We start from the raw sequence: 17,341 nt of genomic DNA, 5'->3' as shown, positions 1-17,341 counted from the left end.
TCTTCCCCCACCCCTACTCTGCTGTTTCTCCCCTCTCCCCGTCCCTGCTGCCTGCTTCTTCTGTACCACCACTACCAGCCCCAGCAAAGATCATTGCATACCTGATACACAATCGCAGTCAGGCCATAGCAGCCAGAGATGATGGTGAATATATATGTGTGAAGGGTTGAAAGGGGAAGAAGAAGGGCGAAGGAAAAGGATTGCTGAGGTTTAGGAAAAGGTTTAGAGTTCAGAAAGGTCACCCAGAAACTGTTGGTCAAGGGAGACTTAACGGACAGGATGAGAATGAAAGATTGATTGTTGGGGACTGCACTGGGCAAGGTTTGAGAGAGTACTGCTAAAACATTGTGCATGAGTTAATAAGATCGAAAAGCAATGTATGTGACAGCGGTGGAAAGGGGATGGCAAAAAACGGACATGTGAGAAAAATGAAGACATAGAAAAATAAAATGGAGTGAAGAAAGGAATAGTTACTGTGAAGAAATGTTGAGACCAAAGAAATTAACATAAATTAAGGCCAGGTGAGTGGCAAAAACCGACATTTTATAGTGCCAGTTCCCATTTGCGGAGTTCTAAGAAACTGGTGCCTGGGGGAAGAACGCAGATTTCACATGTGGTGAAATAGTCACGGATCATGACTGTCATGTTGTAGTGCATGCTCTGCAACAGGATATTGTGTGTTGCTAGTATATAATTTCATGTACTGACACGTTCCATGACCTTGGAGATTTGCTCTTCAATTTGGTCTTACTGAACTTGACGTGTAAATAATGTGAACAGAAGTGCGTAGCTGGCACTGAGTGAGGATACAGCAGTACCAGGATTGGATGTGATGACCCTTGAAATCTACTTTTAATCTAGCTGGTGGGTAATTACGGCCAGTGAAGGCTGAGGTGAGAATTGTGGTATATTGCTCTAAAGATTCTGCATCTGAACAGATACATGTGCCTCAAATGCCAAGGCTGTATGGGAGGGTACATTTGACATGGAAAGGATGGCAACTGTCAAAATGTAAGTACTCTTGTTTGTTTGTAGATTTAATGTGAACGGAAACGTGTAGCTGGCTTTTGGTGAGAATCCACTTTCCTTCACACATATTGTCAGCTGGAAGTATCATTTTGCAACCTAATTCCAAAACCTTTCCGGCAATAAACCTGACATTGAACCCTGTCTTGAACACTTCTGACCATGATCCCATCTTGATCCATCACCACTACCTCAAAATCATCCCTTACAAAACTTCCAAGAATTCCTCACATCCAGCACTGCTTCACGACCCTTCCTCAGGTCCTTACAACATGTCCCTAATCTGTCCTCTGCAGGACTCCATGATCTGTGGTCCCTAAAAGCTGATGGATCCATCATTATCCTCCCAGCAGACAAAGGATCTACCACTGTGGTACTTGACTGACAAGAGTATGTTTGTGAAGGTCTGCGCCAGCTGTCTGACACATCTATCTACAGCATCTGCCATCAGGAACACATCCCTGTGATACAAACTGACCTGCAGTTCCTCCTTGAAACCTCAGGCTCATCTCCGTTGCTAACATCTCAATCCATAGAACTCCTTACCCCCATCCAAACCATGTACCTTCACCTTTTACCTTCTTCCTAAGATCCGCAAACCTAATCATACTGGCCATCCTATAGTGGCTGGCTTCAAAGCACTCTGTCTTAGTTGATCAACAATTGCAACCCATAGTACAGAGATTTCCCTTCTATATTAAAGATACGAATCATTTCGTGTTGCCTGGTTACCAAGAGCTGTTATAGAACGATTGATTCATGGATCCAGTTATATGGCTCCTTCTGTGTATAGCGATTTTACGACTATGACGAGTGAGGCCTGAAGATGGCATCAATGTAATGCCGAAACTGGTAGCACATAGAAGTTCATAAAATAAAATAAATTTCTACAATACATACGGCTGCTGGTAAATTATTGCATCAAGAATTTCGTAGATTGTCTGAAATCTGTGCCCGTCCCACTCCTACCACATACCTTGATTGTCACCATTGATGCCACCTTCCTGTATACCAACATACCCCATGTACATGATCTGTTTACTGCTGAACATATCCTCTGTCATTGCCCACTTCATTCCAGACCTATGACATCCTTCCTGCTAACCATAATCAACTTTATGCATACCAACTACTACTTCACCTTTGAGGGGCAGCTTACAAGCAGATCAGGGGTACAGCCATAGAACCATGGTGGCTCCTTCCTATGCCAACCTTTTCATGGGTTGCTTGGAGGGGGCTTTCCTGGGATCCATAAGCCTTCAACTTCTGGTTTGGTTTAGATACATTGTGACATCTTTGCCATACGGACTCATGGTGAGGCTGACCTGTTAAAATTCCTGAAATCTCTAGATACGTTCTCCCAATTAAATTTCACATGGTCCTATTCTGAATCCTATGCTGCTTTCCCTGATGCCGAACTTATCCTCACTCAGTGCCAGCTACGCACTTCTGTTCACATTAAACCTACCAACAAACCACAGTATCATTAAACCTACTAACAAACAACAGTACTTACATTTTGACAGTTGCCATCCTTTCCATGTCAAACATTCCCTTCCATACAGCCTTGTCATTCGACGCAAATGTATTTGTTCAGATCCTGACTCCATACAGCAATTCACCACCATTCTCACCTCAGCCTTCACTGGATGTAGTCACCCCACCAGCCTAGTTCAAAAGCAGATTTCCTGGGCCATCACATCCAATCTTGGTACTGATTATCCCTCCAAAAAATGGCTTAGGAGTACACCACTTGTCACTCGGTATTATCCTGGTCTTGAATGTATTAATCTGCTACTTTGACAAGGCCATGACTTTCTAAAATCATGCCCTGAAATGAGATCCATGTAGTCAGAGATTTTGCCCACCACATGTAGAATAGCTTTTTGTCACCCTCCTGATCTCCACAGTAGCCTTGTCAGACCCTATGCTCCTTCTGCACCCTTCTCTGTACCCAATGACTCCTACCACTGTGACCATCACTGCTGCAAGACTTGCCCTATGCACACTCCTACCAGCCCTGTAACTGGCAAAACATATACTATCAAAGGGAGAGCCACCTGTTAAATGACACGTCATAATATACCAGCTGCTATGTAAACACTGTTTGGCATTTTGCATCGACATGACTACCACAAAGTTATCAGTTATGATGAATGGGCATAGGCAGAGGGTGTATACCGGCAACACACAATATCCTGTTGCAGAACATGCTCTACAACATGACAGTCATGACCATGGTGCCTGTTTCACCACACGTGCCATCTGGATTCCTCTGCCAGACACCAGTTTCTCAGAACTCCATAGTTTGGAACTGACACTACAACATGCCCTTGGTTCTTGCCACCCACATGGCCTTAGTTTAAATTAATTTCTTTGGTCTCAGTATTTTTTCACAGTAACTATTCCTCTATTCATTCTGCTTTAGTTTTCTACATCTTTCATTTTCTGACCTGTCTGTTTTTCACTGTCCTCCTCTCCCCTCTGTCACATAAAATGCAAGTAGCTTTTTGCTCTTATTAACTCATGCAGAATGTTTTAGCAGTAATATCTGTCTAGCATATTACTCTATCTTCCATCTTTAAGTTCTCAAATATTCAAATCTTGCCCGTTCAGTCCCCAACAATTTATCTTTCCTTCTCATCCCATCCAGTAAGTCTTCCCTGACCCAGGGTTCTCCTAAATCTCACCAGTCTTTTTCCTTCACCTCTCTCCCTTCCCCTTCAACCCCTCCACCAGAAAAAGGAGCAACTGGCTCCAAAAGCTTGCATATGTAATACCTTTTTTACATTTGTTCTCCTGCCGCTCCTTGGTGAGTAGATTTTTTTATCTTCTGTCTATTTCTGATGGAGAACTTCTTCCAGTAGCTAATTAATATCTAGCAGTCTTTTTTCGATGTGTGTGTCGCCCTTCAGCACCTTCTGTATATAGTGAGTAGCAATCTGTCCTCTTCGTGTTGTTGTTATTAACTCCAGTTCTCAAAAAAATATTGGGTTGACTAATTTTAGCTTATAGGTTCAAATTCTGGCAGATGTGGAATTTGAAAATGTCATGTACACTTGTAAAAATGAATTTGCTTTGTGTGTAGCAGGGAATGAATCTGTGTTGTGTGAATTTACTGTAAATGACTGAAAGTGTTACAGATACCGAAAAAATGCTGAATGGGGTAAAAAGAAAAAAAAAAGGGTAAACCTGTTCCATGAGCCCACCAGACAGTAGCACAACACTATATGCTTTCTAATGGAGCACTGGCTCAGACAGTGTTCCTTTTCCCTCTAATGATGTGCTTACCACAGTATATGTATAGATATATTTAGGAACTTGGTAGGCTGTTAGTGCAATTGCTGCCGGACAAGATGGCAGTTAGTAAATGTTGGTTGGTGAACTTTTTTGGATTTTTTGTGAATATTCTGATCTCGTTCATTACTATAAATTGTATGAGCTGTGTGCTGTTTCTCACCAGTTTGTTACATTGACCAATCTGTATGTAAAGCTCATCCTCTGCCGGGAATGTGTTCTTAGGTTGTTCTGTATCACTGACGTAGACCAGTGTATAGTCACATATTCATAAACTTATTTTCAACTGTTATCAACTCCTGTAGTGGCTCCACCATATCTCAAATTTTGTTGCTTCTGTGGAAGACTAACATGTTGCCACTTGGCAGAGAATCCCACCCACAGCTTATATGGTTTGGAATGATGACAATTGAGGGATTTGTTCTTCTTCTTCTTCTTCTTCTTCATTGTCTCATTCGATTTTATTCCACGTTTTATGATTTTCTGAATGATTGTTTTATTGTATACATTCTGTTTCAAGGTGTAGTGTAGCTTTTGTAGCTCACCAAAGTGTCATAATCCATAATCTGGTGCATGGTGCTCTCTTTTAGCTAGCTTGTGTGCCACGTCACAAATTGTTCTGACTCAAGTGCTGGTAGGACATGGCTGCGTGCTACTGGGTTACCTGATAACCTCCTCATCCAGGGAACATACTACTCTTCTTTTTTTTCAATTTTTGCTGTAAAAAATAAATTAGGATGGCAGTAGTTAGATGCTGCTCAAAAATATATATTACTTCTGTGTGTGGTGAAATGGAAAATATATCAATTCCATAATAGAACTAGTTTTTGCAAGAGTGGTAAGACCATAGCCATACTGTTCATAAAAATTTACCTTTCTGCTTGAAGTAAGTTAGCATCTGCCAGTTTTGCACAAGATATTAGCAGACTCTTGCCAAATGTTTACTGTTGTTTCCTGGTACGTTGGCTTATGCGTGTTTCATATTGGAACCTACTGTTAGTCTGAGAACACAGAGGAAGCTGCTGGTCTTTGTGCCGACTCCATGTATGACCAAATGCAGTTATGTGTGCTCGAAGGTGGACACAGTAAACAATGGTTTGCCCGCTAGTCAGGATGCAGAAGTGCCAGTGTCAGTAGAACATCATGTGCACTCTGGCTGCCCTGCAAGCTTTCTCACATGACATTGAAGAAACTGTTCTTAAAAAATAGATATATTCTTTCCCATGCGGTAGTCTCATTTGTCATATTCACAGTGAACAGCATTTAGTTTATGGACATAGCTATTGCGATATTTCAAAATTAAATGTCACACTACATGAAATTCAGATTGATTGCAGTGAAAAATAGGAGTCATTATGACTTTACTTTCAGTACATGTTAAGTCATACGTTGCTGCGTATGAAATGTTATTAAGATATTGAATTTTTCTTTAAACACGAGTGGAGATCTATATATACTTCCAGTCTCGAGAAAGCGGATTGTATGTGGTGCACTAACTCCTGTTCTTCCATGCAAATGATGCAGCCAGAGTGAAATCGTCGTAACATCACTTGTATCTTAAACGGTTTGAGATGCTGAAACACAGCAGAGTTTACACAGCTTCACCTCACTAACAGATACATTCATGAAAAAAATCTTGAAACAGTGTATTATTAAATAAGGAAATGAGGACTGATCAGCTCAATAGCTTATGAAAAAGCTTATTCTAGATATGAAAATAAATATGTGATTTCTTCACTTATGCTGTTTCAAACCCACACTAATTCTCATTTCATTAGCAATCAATGAACCTCAAAAAAATTACCTTATTTAATTGAAAAAAATCTATAGTTACTCATATATCACAGTAGACAAGAAAGTTCTAGCTATGCATGTTAACCATATGGCAAAATAGTCCCCTCTTTGCATACTATAATTTACCGAAAACTCATTTTGATATCTCGAAACATTTATGGGACATAATGGATGTTATGAATATTTCACTATGGCTGTATCATTTGTGTACAAGAAAAGAAGTGTGTGTGCTACATACAATCTATACTGGTGGCCAAAATCGAAGCAACAAACCACTATTTCCCTGTCCTGTGTCTAATTCATGATCTAATCATACAAATTGTCAACAGTTGTTCATATGATTATGTTCTGCATGGAAGATGGTATTCCAGTCAATGGACAACCATGCCAACGATGATGTCCGAGCACCTATCAAACAGGACAGTGTTTGCCTGGTAGTCTCACATCCACAATCACTGTGCAGACAGTCACAGGCAGTATGATATGACACAGAGAAGATGCCTACCAGACTCTCTGCTGTGAAGGGCCAGAGATAGAAAGGAAGCCGGACAGTCGCATAATGATGTGGTCCAATGGCTTAGTGTGAATCATTCTGTTGTTTCTCGGATGTGGCTACAGTGTGTAGAGACCAAAACTGTATACTGAAGACCAGGGCAGGGCCAACCACATGTGACTTCAGAAGAGAGGACCATTATTTGGCTGCGAGAGCATGACAGTACCACCTTAGTTCTGCACGACAACTGGCATGTGAGCTCGCCAGCATCTACTTGACGTGTTATATCAGGGCAAATGGTGTGCAGAAGGCTTCAGCAGAGTGGCCTTTATTGTTGGAGACCACTGTGTGTGTACCTCTGATGCGTCTTCACAGAAGGGAACTTGTAGAGTGGAGTTTTCAACACGCTACCTGGGCGATTGAAAAGTGGGCCAATGTTGTTTTCACAGATGAGTCCCGATTTAGTCTGGAGAGTGATTCTCAATGGATTCGCATATGGAGGGAACATGGAACATGATTTTGGGACCCAAACATTGTGGAAAGAGACTGATATTTAGGAGGATCCTTGTTGTGTGGGCAGGGATCATGTTGACCACTTGATGAACACCTCTTCATGAAATTGTATGGGTAAATCAGCAAAGTCTAACTGCTACCAGGTATCGTGATGAGATCTTGGGACCTCATTTGCAGTTGTTGAGAGGTGCTGTTGGCCCAGACTTTGTATTGATGTCATAGAGCATGGATTGTTGATGTTTTCTTGGAAACTGAAGATATTGCACAGGTGATGTGGCCTGCTCGCTCCCTCATTCAGTGTAGCACATCAACCACCTGCTGTGCCGAAGTGAGCATGAAGTAACACAAGGATATTCTTTGCATTGCTTAAAGCCACCACACGCTGACCTGGACTATGCGAGTAACATGCTTTTTTTATTTGCACAGTCTTGAATTTGTGAATGAAATGGGTTGGTCCTTTATAAATGTGGTGAAGAAGCATATCAGTCTGAATGAGGAATTACCTAAATTCATACTAGTTGCTGTGTAATATTTTTTTTGAATCCCGCTTGTCACATGAACCTATGTGAAAAATGAAAACCCTGTATAAAACTTCAAATTGAACCCAGATATTTACCATTCATGCATGATCCATCTACATGCCTCATAATTCAGTGTAGAGTTTCAGCCTGCCTTTTTACAGAGGGTCTCTGTGCATGTCTTTCAGAAGTAGCATCCATGGGGAAAGGGAATAGCAAGGAATGAGATAGCAATGGCCTGGACTTCACTCAGGGATATCTTTTCCTGTGGAAAAGGGGGGGGGGGGGTAGAGAGAATGTGTTCATTGGTGAAGTACCAGAGTATTGCAGGAGGGAGTCTTGGTGATATTTGTATAAGTAGGAGAAGGATACTAGTAGTTTGAATCTGCAAGTCATTTTGTAAGACATTGTTAGCTGTCAAAGGGAAAGTTATGGTTCCAAATATCATTTCTGCACCCAGTTTTTATCCTTCACAGAGGATGATTTCATGCATACTCTATCACAGAGAAAGTTTCATTTGGAAAGCTAGTCAATTTAGGTTATATTGTGACTATGGGTATTGATAACTAATGAAAATTCTGAAAAGCAGCCAACAAACTATACTGGCTATCACTTCAGGATTTAATCCAGAAGATTTGCCCTTCTGAAATTGCTTGTTGGACCATAAGAAATTTCAGTTTCTGTTTGTGCATTGCTATTTTGATCTGTTTTCTATTTTTCTTTTTATCTTTGACCTATCAGATCACCAGAAGTTCTGTCATATGCCAATGGTATGGGTTTGTGGGAACTGTGTCAGTGTACACTGCAGAGTGCAAGAGCCCATGGAATTAGTGTTATTGGTCTTTTACTGAAGTTAACATTAGCAGTTTGTTCTACCATATATTTACATGTTTATATTTTTCAAGTTACCCCATGTGTAAAGTAATGCTAACATTTTGTAGGCATTGTACATGATACCCATGTTGGACATGATATTCTTCTATCATTTCTGCCAGCAGTGGATGACATTGTTTCACCTATGTCTTTCCTTGAGTCTTAACTCACACCTAGTATTTTTGTGCTCATTTTCTGTGTGTCTCCTCCCTTTCTTCAGTCGAGTTCTTGCTAACTTTCAACTGACTTTTCTTGAAAACACTGGTGTATTCCCAGCTGCTTCATGGAAAGGTCACATTCCTTGATGTTTTAGTTTGTGACCCTTGAAATTTTGTCTCTCTTCTTATATTTCCCTTTTCATCTTGTCTATTATTTTCTCTGTTATTTCTGTACTGCTAATGAAAGCCAAAATCTATAAACCAAATGTAAGGGGATCTTATGCAAGGAGGATGGTATTATATGCTGTGTGACAGCCTTTGTATTCTCACATGATTGTTGTCTGTTGCATAAGTAATAACAATATCTTTCAAGGTCTTCACATTCTAAATGGTGGAAAAGAAATACATACACACAGTTGTGACTTGTGACTAACCATTTAGAAGAGGCTAAGGAAATTATATAATACACACATCAAAAAAGTTTTGCATCATCCCTGTTCCCAGAACTCCTGACGATAGATGTTGACTGTGGATATTGTATCACAGACACAGTCCCTTCGACTGTTCATAGATGTCACTGAACCCACTCAAAGATGTAAACAATCATGTCTGAACAACGCCTATTAGACAGAGGGGGTCCAACAGCTGATCAGTTAGAGTCATTCCAACAGGAAGGAGGTACATGGCCCGTGTTGTCTGTAGTTCAGCCATGCCTAGACAGTCAATACCGCGGTTTGATTATGTTTGCATTGTTACTTTGTGCCAGGAAGGGCTTTCAACAAGGGAAGTGCCCAGGCGTCTCAAAGTCAACCAAGGCGATGTTGTTTGGACGTGGAGGAAATACAGAGAAACAGGAACTGTCGATGATGTGCCTTGCTCAGGCCGCACAAGGGCTGCTACTGCAGTGGATGACCACTACCTATGGATTATGGTTCCAAGGAACCATGACAGCAACATAAAAATGTTGAATAAGGTTTTTTGTGCAGCCACTGGACGTCGTGTTATGACTCAAACTGTGCGTAATAGTCTCCATGATGCACAACTTCACTCCCGATGTCCATGGTGAGGTCCATCTGTGCAACCACAACACCATGCAGCATGGTACAGATGGGCCCAACAACATGCCGAATGCACCGCTCAGGATTGGCATCACGTTCTCTTCACCGATGAGTGTCGCATATGCCTTCAACCAGACAATTGTCAGAGACGTGTTTGGAAGCAACCCGGTCAGGTTGAACGCCTTAGGCACACTGTCCAGCGAATGCAGCAAGATGGAGGTTTCCTGCTGTTTTGGGGTGGCATAATGTGGGGCCGACATACGCCGCTGGTGGTCATGGAAGGCGCCGTAATGGCTGTACAATATGTGAATGAATGCCATCCTCCGACTGATAGTGCAACCATGTTGGTAGCATATTGGTAAGGCATTCGTCTCCATGGACAACAGTTCGTGCCCCCATCATGCACATCTTGCGAATGACTTGCTTCAGGATAACGACATCGCTTGACTAGAGTGGCCAGCATGTTCTCCAGACTTGAACCCTATCATACATGTCTGGGATAGATCCAGAATGAGATTTTCACTCTGCAGCGGAGTGTGCGCTGATATGGAACTTCCTGGCAGATTAAAACTGTGTGCATGACCAAGACTCGAACTCGGGACCTTTGCCTTTCGCGGGCAAGTGGTCTACCATCTGAGCTACTCAAGCACGAGTCACGCCCCGTCCTCACAGCTTTACTTTTGCCAGTACCTCATCTCCTTCCTTCCCAACTTTACAGAAGAAGAGGATATTAAAGGAAACAGGCTTCTCTTGCAGATTTCAGACCAGAGCTATCCTAAAAAGAGGCTAATAAACAAGCAGACTTCACTTACAGATTGCAGGCCAGAGATACCCTAAACAGTGAATCCTTCTTCTTCATTTTCAATAGGGTTTGTCCCACTTGGTGGCAGGGTCCACTGAGTGGATTCGCTGTCTCCATTTTGCTAGGTCGTGGACCATGTCTGTATGAAGATTTACAGCCTTCAGGTTATTGTACAGAGTGTCAGCCCATTGTTGTCTAGACTGACCCTTGGGTCTCTTCCCTGCGACTTCCACTGTGTATGCAGCCTTTCCAGTGGTATCATCTTTTGCAAGCAGCAAAATATGACAGCTTTCTCACATTTTCTTCTGGATTGGTGTGACCCTGAAATGTTCACTAATAGTGTCATTTGAGATATGATCCAGTCCAGTGATGCTACCTGGTCATCTTGGCATCTTAGTCTCCATGACCCCCAATCGTTGTTCATCCCATTTTGTAGCTGGCCAACGCTTGGTGCTGTAGAGAGCAACAGGATGGATGACAGTCCAGTAATAAACAGTGAAGTCTGGCACAATAAAACCATCACCGTTACAAAATTGGGTGAGCGTTGGGAACCTAATATGTGATGTTACACTCATAACCCTAAAGTACAGTATGTGTAAGATTGAAGCTGTCCATAGAAGCATTTCATAAAAGAATTACTAGCTTTAGTATTTAATTTTGTGGAAATTAAAGTGGAAAAATTGATTTGTTTCCAAATCCAGTCCAAGAATTTTTCAGACTAACATTTGAGAATTCTTCGAAGAATAAGTTTCATTGAAATTTTGTGTAGTTTAATGGTTTGCGACTGTGGCACATATATTTAACACTCTTAGTACAGTGGGCTACCACAGCAGTTGTTGAAACATATTTTATTTCTCATTTAGCTATGGTGGAATATGATGCCTGTCTAATTGGAGCATCACTAGTGGTATCTCGCCACACAATGTCATTTTCTGTAATAAAAAAAAGGCATTTCAATGTATAGTATGCAACTTTGTAGATAGTTTTGTGTTAGAGCTTTTGGTGTACTCACACCAAGCTTTGTGATTTGCTACAAATTCAACAGATGACATTGTACTGTACATCCTGCGATTTCTGTCGATTCTATGTTTTTATGCTTTGCGATTTGTTCTAGACTGCAGTAAATATTGCAAATAAATACTCTTTAACTCTCCCACTGCCAGTCTGAAGCCTGGAATGATTAAAAAAAATGAGAAATGGTTAATACATCAGAAGTATTTAGCAGCCAGTGCATGGCAAGAGACATGGCAAAGCAGTGCACAAAGTACAGATGCCAAGTCTTGCAAATGGCATTAAAAGAGTCAACAAATTGTGGTAGAGAGAATAACCAGTTTATTTCATTTATTGCCATCGCTGTGAGATCATGTTTGGTTCACTTTATGTAAGCATACACTTCTGTGATTTGTTTCTTCAGCTGTAAGATTTCTCAAGTCAAGGCCATGATTATGACATATGTTCATTTTTCTGTCTTAGTATTTACTTTTTTCCTTCCTTTGTGCCTCAGTTTTGCAATTAGATCTGGGTGAATGACAACCAACCACATGTGGTTTTCTCATTTGCCCCAATTTTCAGTGTTTTTTTTCATTGCTTAAAATCCACACTGCTCAAAAATAATTAAAAGTTCTGACTCATACAGAACACAACTAATGAAATTTCTCATACTGATGATATGTGGTATATGTTGTTATTTAGCATTACTGTATGGTAACAAAAGTGTTGAGAATATGGGGACAAGTCATAGTGTGAGCTCCAGTTAGAGTGGTAAACTATAAATAAGTATGAAATCAGAGCAAGTTGCCCTACAACTTCCATACTTCCATAGTAGGCACAAATAAACCATGAGGCAAATGGAACTAAAAAGAGTGGATACAGATTGCATGTGATTACAACATATTTTCAGACCCAAAATTTTGATGAGAACTTGGTCCACAGCCCTTATGTAATTATTACTTATTCTACTTACGGCTGTTGAAAACATTCCAGTTCCAATTTCAACATTTTGTCTTTTTCAAGCATATTGAAAGTAAACATTGACACCTTATAAAATATGATGGCATTAAAATAAATAATGTTAAAACTGAGAGTGTATGTAATACCTACATGAAATATTAAAGCCCTTTCAACAGGGCAAGTCTCAGATCTCTGCTATTGTGCCAGCTTAATATGTAGTGGTGATATTAATAAACAGTCCCATAAATAGTCGTAGTAAATTGTATAGTTCTTTATGTTTCATGTGTGTGCTTTAAAGTTACTAATTATTATTTCTTGTTTCAGTTTCTACAGCAAAATCTTTGAAGATCAATTTCATATGTGTTTGGAGTTCCCTGCACAAAATCGATACATTGTGGCCTTTCCTCTTATTTGTGGACACTTCCAAAGCTGCACACATGAACTATGCCCAGAGGAGGTTAGAAAACTTATCACAATATTTTCACTGTTAGTGGAATTTTTTGTTTGTGCGGCATGAGGCTACAGTTTTGATACCAGCACATCTGCATTATATTTTTAGAGGTAGTGTTGTTTTAATTGGAACTCTTGTCTGCCTAATTTTGTACAGTGTTTTAGTGTGATATCAACCCATTGCAGAAAAAGATCAGTGAATTCATGGAGGTTTGATTGTGGGCATGATAGTCCAGGGGAAGACAAGGAGGGATTTACTCACAAAAACAGCAAAAATGATCTATAGAATGATGGTTTAGGCAGATAAATGGAACTTTTCAAATGAAATACAGAACAGTTTCTAATATTGCTGGGAATTCTGGAGAAAAGAAGAGAAAAATAAGAAATGCAGTGACCACTCACACAACAACAAGATTTAGAAGAAAACAGCAGTAGAAGAAGTTATAATGAGTGCAAAAAATTTCTTGCATGCACATCACATGTTGCCCGTGTGTTTGTTGTAGCAGCTACTGCTGCTGAGACAGTTGTGATCTTAACCAGTATGTGATAATTTTATCACAAAATATACACTATCCATCCAAAAGTGCTGAGACTTATTTTATTCCTGGCATATAAGCTATGTCAGCTTTAACTAATATCTGAACTAACAAATGTGTCTTTGACCAGTCAGTTGTGAGGAAGCAGTATTAAGTAGCGGACATGTGGCTGTAGTGTGTCAACATGTCACAAATAGCTGTGTAATAGCATCTCTAAATCAAGTGTTCAATACATTCTCCAGAATTTCTTAAGAAGAGAAAATTGTGTGCAAAGTTGGTTCTGCACATCTTGACTCTCAAACAAAAGCAACACATGAATGCCTGCCATGACGTGATTGAAATTCAAACTACAGAAAATTCTTTTCTGGAAAAAATCATTATAGGCGATGAGATGTAGTATTATCAGTACAAACCTACGTACCACAAAATGACAAAGTGCAGAAATTCATGTGATGCTCAACACTTTGATGACATAACTGACATTCCTGCCAATGTGCTGCACAGGTTGAACAACAACCCAGAGAAGGACTTCTCTAACAGTTTCACATGGTTATAGGAACATTCTGTACACTGTACTCAAGTGGGAGGAGAGTATGTAGAACACCTAAAGCATCAAAACCACTATTTTGACTTTGAGAATTGTTTAGTTATCCAGTCTTGAAATTTTTTGAGTTGACAGAGAATGAAACTGCAGTTTCTTTCAGTAATTTCCACTGCTTCATTCTGAATAAGCCAATGGCCTTTCCGCAGTGGTAACTCCAGTTCCCATCAGGATCACCATCGTTAAGCACAGTTGGACTGGGCTAGCACTTGGGTGGGTGACCATCCGGTCTGCCGAGCGCTGTTGGCAAGTGGGGTGCACTCAGCCCTTGTGAGGCAATCTGAGGAGCTACTTGATTGAGAAGTGGTGGCTCTGGTCTCATAAACTGACGTATGGCCAGGAGAGCAGTGTGCTGATCACAAGACCCTCCATATCCGCATACCGTCACGCCTTTGGGCTGAGGATGACACGGCGGCTGGTTGGTACCATTGGTCCTTCATGGCCTGTTCAGGCAAAGTTTAGTTTAGTTTAATTGTTATTATTTTTTTTAATTTCTGAAAAAATTAACTTCCACAGAAACTGTGTGTGACATGACATGGAAACAGGCAAAAAAGAATGTATACTGTTTAGTGCAGGTAGTATGAAATTAAAATTAATGTACTTGTGTTTTCATTGTTAAAGGATTTGGCCCAGATCCATAGTGGTGTGCACATAAGGAGGTGCATCAGGGACAATACATAATGGGAAGGTCAGCGTTCCATGTGACACTTCAGCCAGTAGTGTCATTCTTCTGCATCTGTATGTTATGTGTGCTTCAGGGTGTGCATAGAATGTTTAGCATAATTTTCATGTTATTGTGTATATGGTGACAGTCCTTAGCTGCTGTAGTGTTCAGTATTGGTGGCATAAGGCAAATACGACAAGTATTATGTTAAGCAGTGACAGCAATAGTTTTTCCAGCATATAAATTTTTCTAAGGAGATCCAAAAGCAGAAACAATCACCTGACGCAGCTCTTGCCTCCAGTTACCAGTTACCAGAGTAGGCTATGGCTGGAATGTGTGGCACGGTACAGAGACAGAGAGCACACAGGCACTGTCACAGAGTATTCTCAGTCTGTCTGCACAGAATGTATCATACTTAACAGCTACCTGAAATTTAGATATGGTGCTTTCTGCTTTGCACATGCCACTGAGAGCCTTTTTGGGAGAGTGACATTGTTGCACATTTGAATAGGTTAACTATGTACTTGGCAATAGTGATAATCCGATGATAGCACCATAACTGTGAGATAGTCAGATAGCACAAGCAGCTAGTATCTTAGGATTAAAAAAAAAGCTGTCTAGAAAATGTACAAAATTGGTGAGACAAGTAAATGACAAATATTGTGAAGAGAGTCTAGCACTGTATTCAGTAAAATCAAATCAAGTGTTTTGACTAAGGTTGTAAAACAGCGTATAACTGATGAGCAGGTTACAAACTGAGCAGAGTAAGCAGGTGCAGTGAGTTGTGAAGAACACTGTTAGCGGTGGCAAGGTTGCTGGTCACATTGCCATCTGGTGATGCCCTACCATCACAGATGTGATGGTGCAAGGAGGTCATCTGAGATCTGTAGTTAACTTGCTAAACCATTCAATGAGTTTTGTTCAAGCAAAAGATCTCTTGTAAAAGAGTTGTCAGCAGTGATTGTTCATACTTGTGTACTGTTAAGTGGCCCTGTCTGCTTGGGCACTAAGCTTCTTGCACCAATGAATGGAATGGCAGCCTTCATATTTCTACCTTTATACATTATCAAGCATTCCCTCATATGTGCTTTGGGAGTATTTTCCTATTCAAACCAGTGCCATCTATCAATTTTTATTCTGGAAATTGTGATTTTTCTAGAAACGATAAACAGATTTTAAATTAATTCACTGACTGTGAATTGCTTGACATCAGCTGTGTTAGGTATACATCTACTACCCAATAGTGACCTATGAAAATTTCTTCCAGTCTGGGACTGGAATCCAGATTTCCCACTTATTGCGAGCGATTGCCTTAACCACTTCAGTCATCCATGAATGCTCCCCGAACCAACCCAAACTTTCATATGTCACCCTGTTTAAATCCTTATCGTAGTCCACTAAATTCGTCACCTACTGCTCATAACATTACTTGGATTCCTGCAACATGGGGGATGAGACAACAAGGAATTAAGACCAATGTTGTTACTATCATATGCCCACTTAGGCACCTAATACCTGAAGGCACGTTTCAAAGAACAAAAAATATTGTTGATCCATGGCTGTAAGAAATATTTTTAAAACTAAATTTGCTGACTTTTAATTCCTTGACATCAGCTGTATTAGGTATAGATCTACTATGCAGTAGTGACATATGAAAATTTGTGACATAAGAATGTAGATATTGTGACATATGGAAGTTTGGATTGGTCCAGGGAGCATGCATGGATCTCGAAGTGGTTAAGGCGACTGCTCGTGATAACCAGGAAATCTGGGTTTGAATCCCAGCCAGGCACATAATTTCATATGATACTATTGGGTAGTAGATCTGTATCTAATACAGCTGATGTCAAATAATTCGGAGTCAGCTATTTAATTTTGAAAATATTTCATAAGGTGTAGATTGTTTTAGACATGCATGTTAGTGTGACATGCATATTGTTAATGAAAATGATGTAATTATCTATTTCACTAATGAAAAAGCCACAACTGAAAAAGTGATTATTTTGAATATCCTTTGTTAATTTCAAAAGAAGGAGAAATTGCAGTTAAGCTCCAGAGGACTATCAGTAATGAATGGGTAAGAGTACAATGAATCTGGGATTAGCATTTGTAATGGGCTACTTCTGTGATCCGTTGTTGAGAGATGAGGTAGCATTGCTTAGGTCGTTCAGGATGACGTAACCACTATTCTGCCCAGGAATTATGGGTTCGATTAGCAGGATAGGTAGTGTGGAATCCATTGAAGATGAAGATGAGGGTTGTTATAACAAGGAGATGAGGTTTGTTATAACAAGGAGATGAATTACAGTAAAATTTAACTGATACATTTGGAATGTGCTCCCTCGTCTCCAGTTGGCACAACCTCATGTCAACTCACAGAGTCTTTGTACCTGGTTCTGTTGAGGTGGCCATGCCCGAGGCCATTGTACAGTGTAAAGTGCCCTGTAGTAGCAACCAGCTAATTCAATCACAGCATTCTTACAGGCAGACAAGTGCAGTTAGGCCAAGTAATGGTGACGTACTGGAGGTCCGCCACATTTGTGAGTTTCCACGGATGGGCTGGTGGCATCAAACCTGGCACATTAAAGAGCCTGATTGGCAGCTCTCT

General features: G+C 40.4%; 1 protein-coding gene across 4 annotated transcripts in view; it reads left to right on the top strand.

The window, feature by feature from the left end:
• LOC126183445 (membrane-associated protein Hem) overlaps positions 1-17,341 on the top strand; it is a 176,888-nt gene that overhangs the window by 86,571 nt on the left and 72,976 nt on the right. For all 4 annotated transcript variants that reach the window (XM_049925436.1, XM_049925434.1, XM_049925435.1 and 1 more), the window contains exon 12: positions 12,807-12,939. In XM_049925436.1, coding sequence (XP_049781393.1) covers positions 12,807-12,939 — 133 coding nt within the window. The remainder of the gene's footprint in view (positions 1-12,806; positions 12,940-17,341) is intronic.

This window comes from Schistocerca cancellata, chromosome 4, assembly GCF_023864275.1.
Source record: "Schistocerca cancellata isolate TAMUIC-IGC-003103 chromosome 4, iqSchCanc2.1, whole genome shotgun sequence".
NCBI classification, from domain to species: Eukaryota; Metazoa; Arthropoda; class Insecta; order Orthoptera; family Acrididae; genus Schistocerca; species Schistocerca cancellata.
The sequence above is the reverse complement of the archived record's forward strand: the minus strand, read 5'-3'. Positions and strand labels throughout refer to the sequence as shown.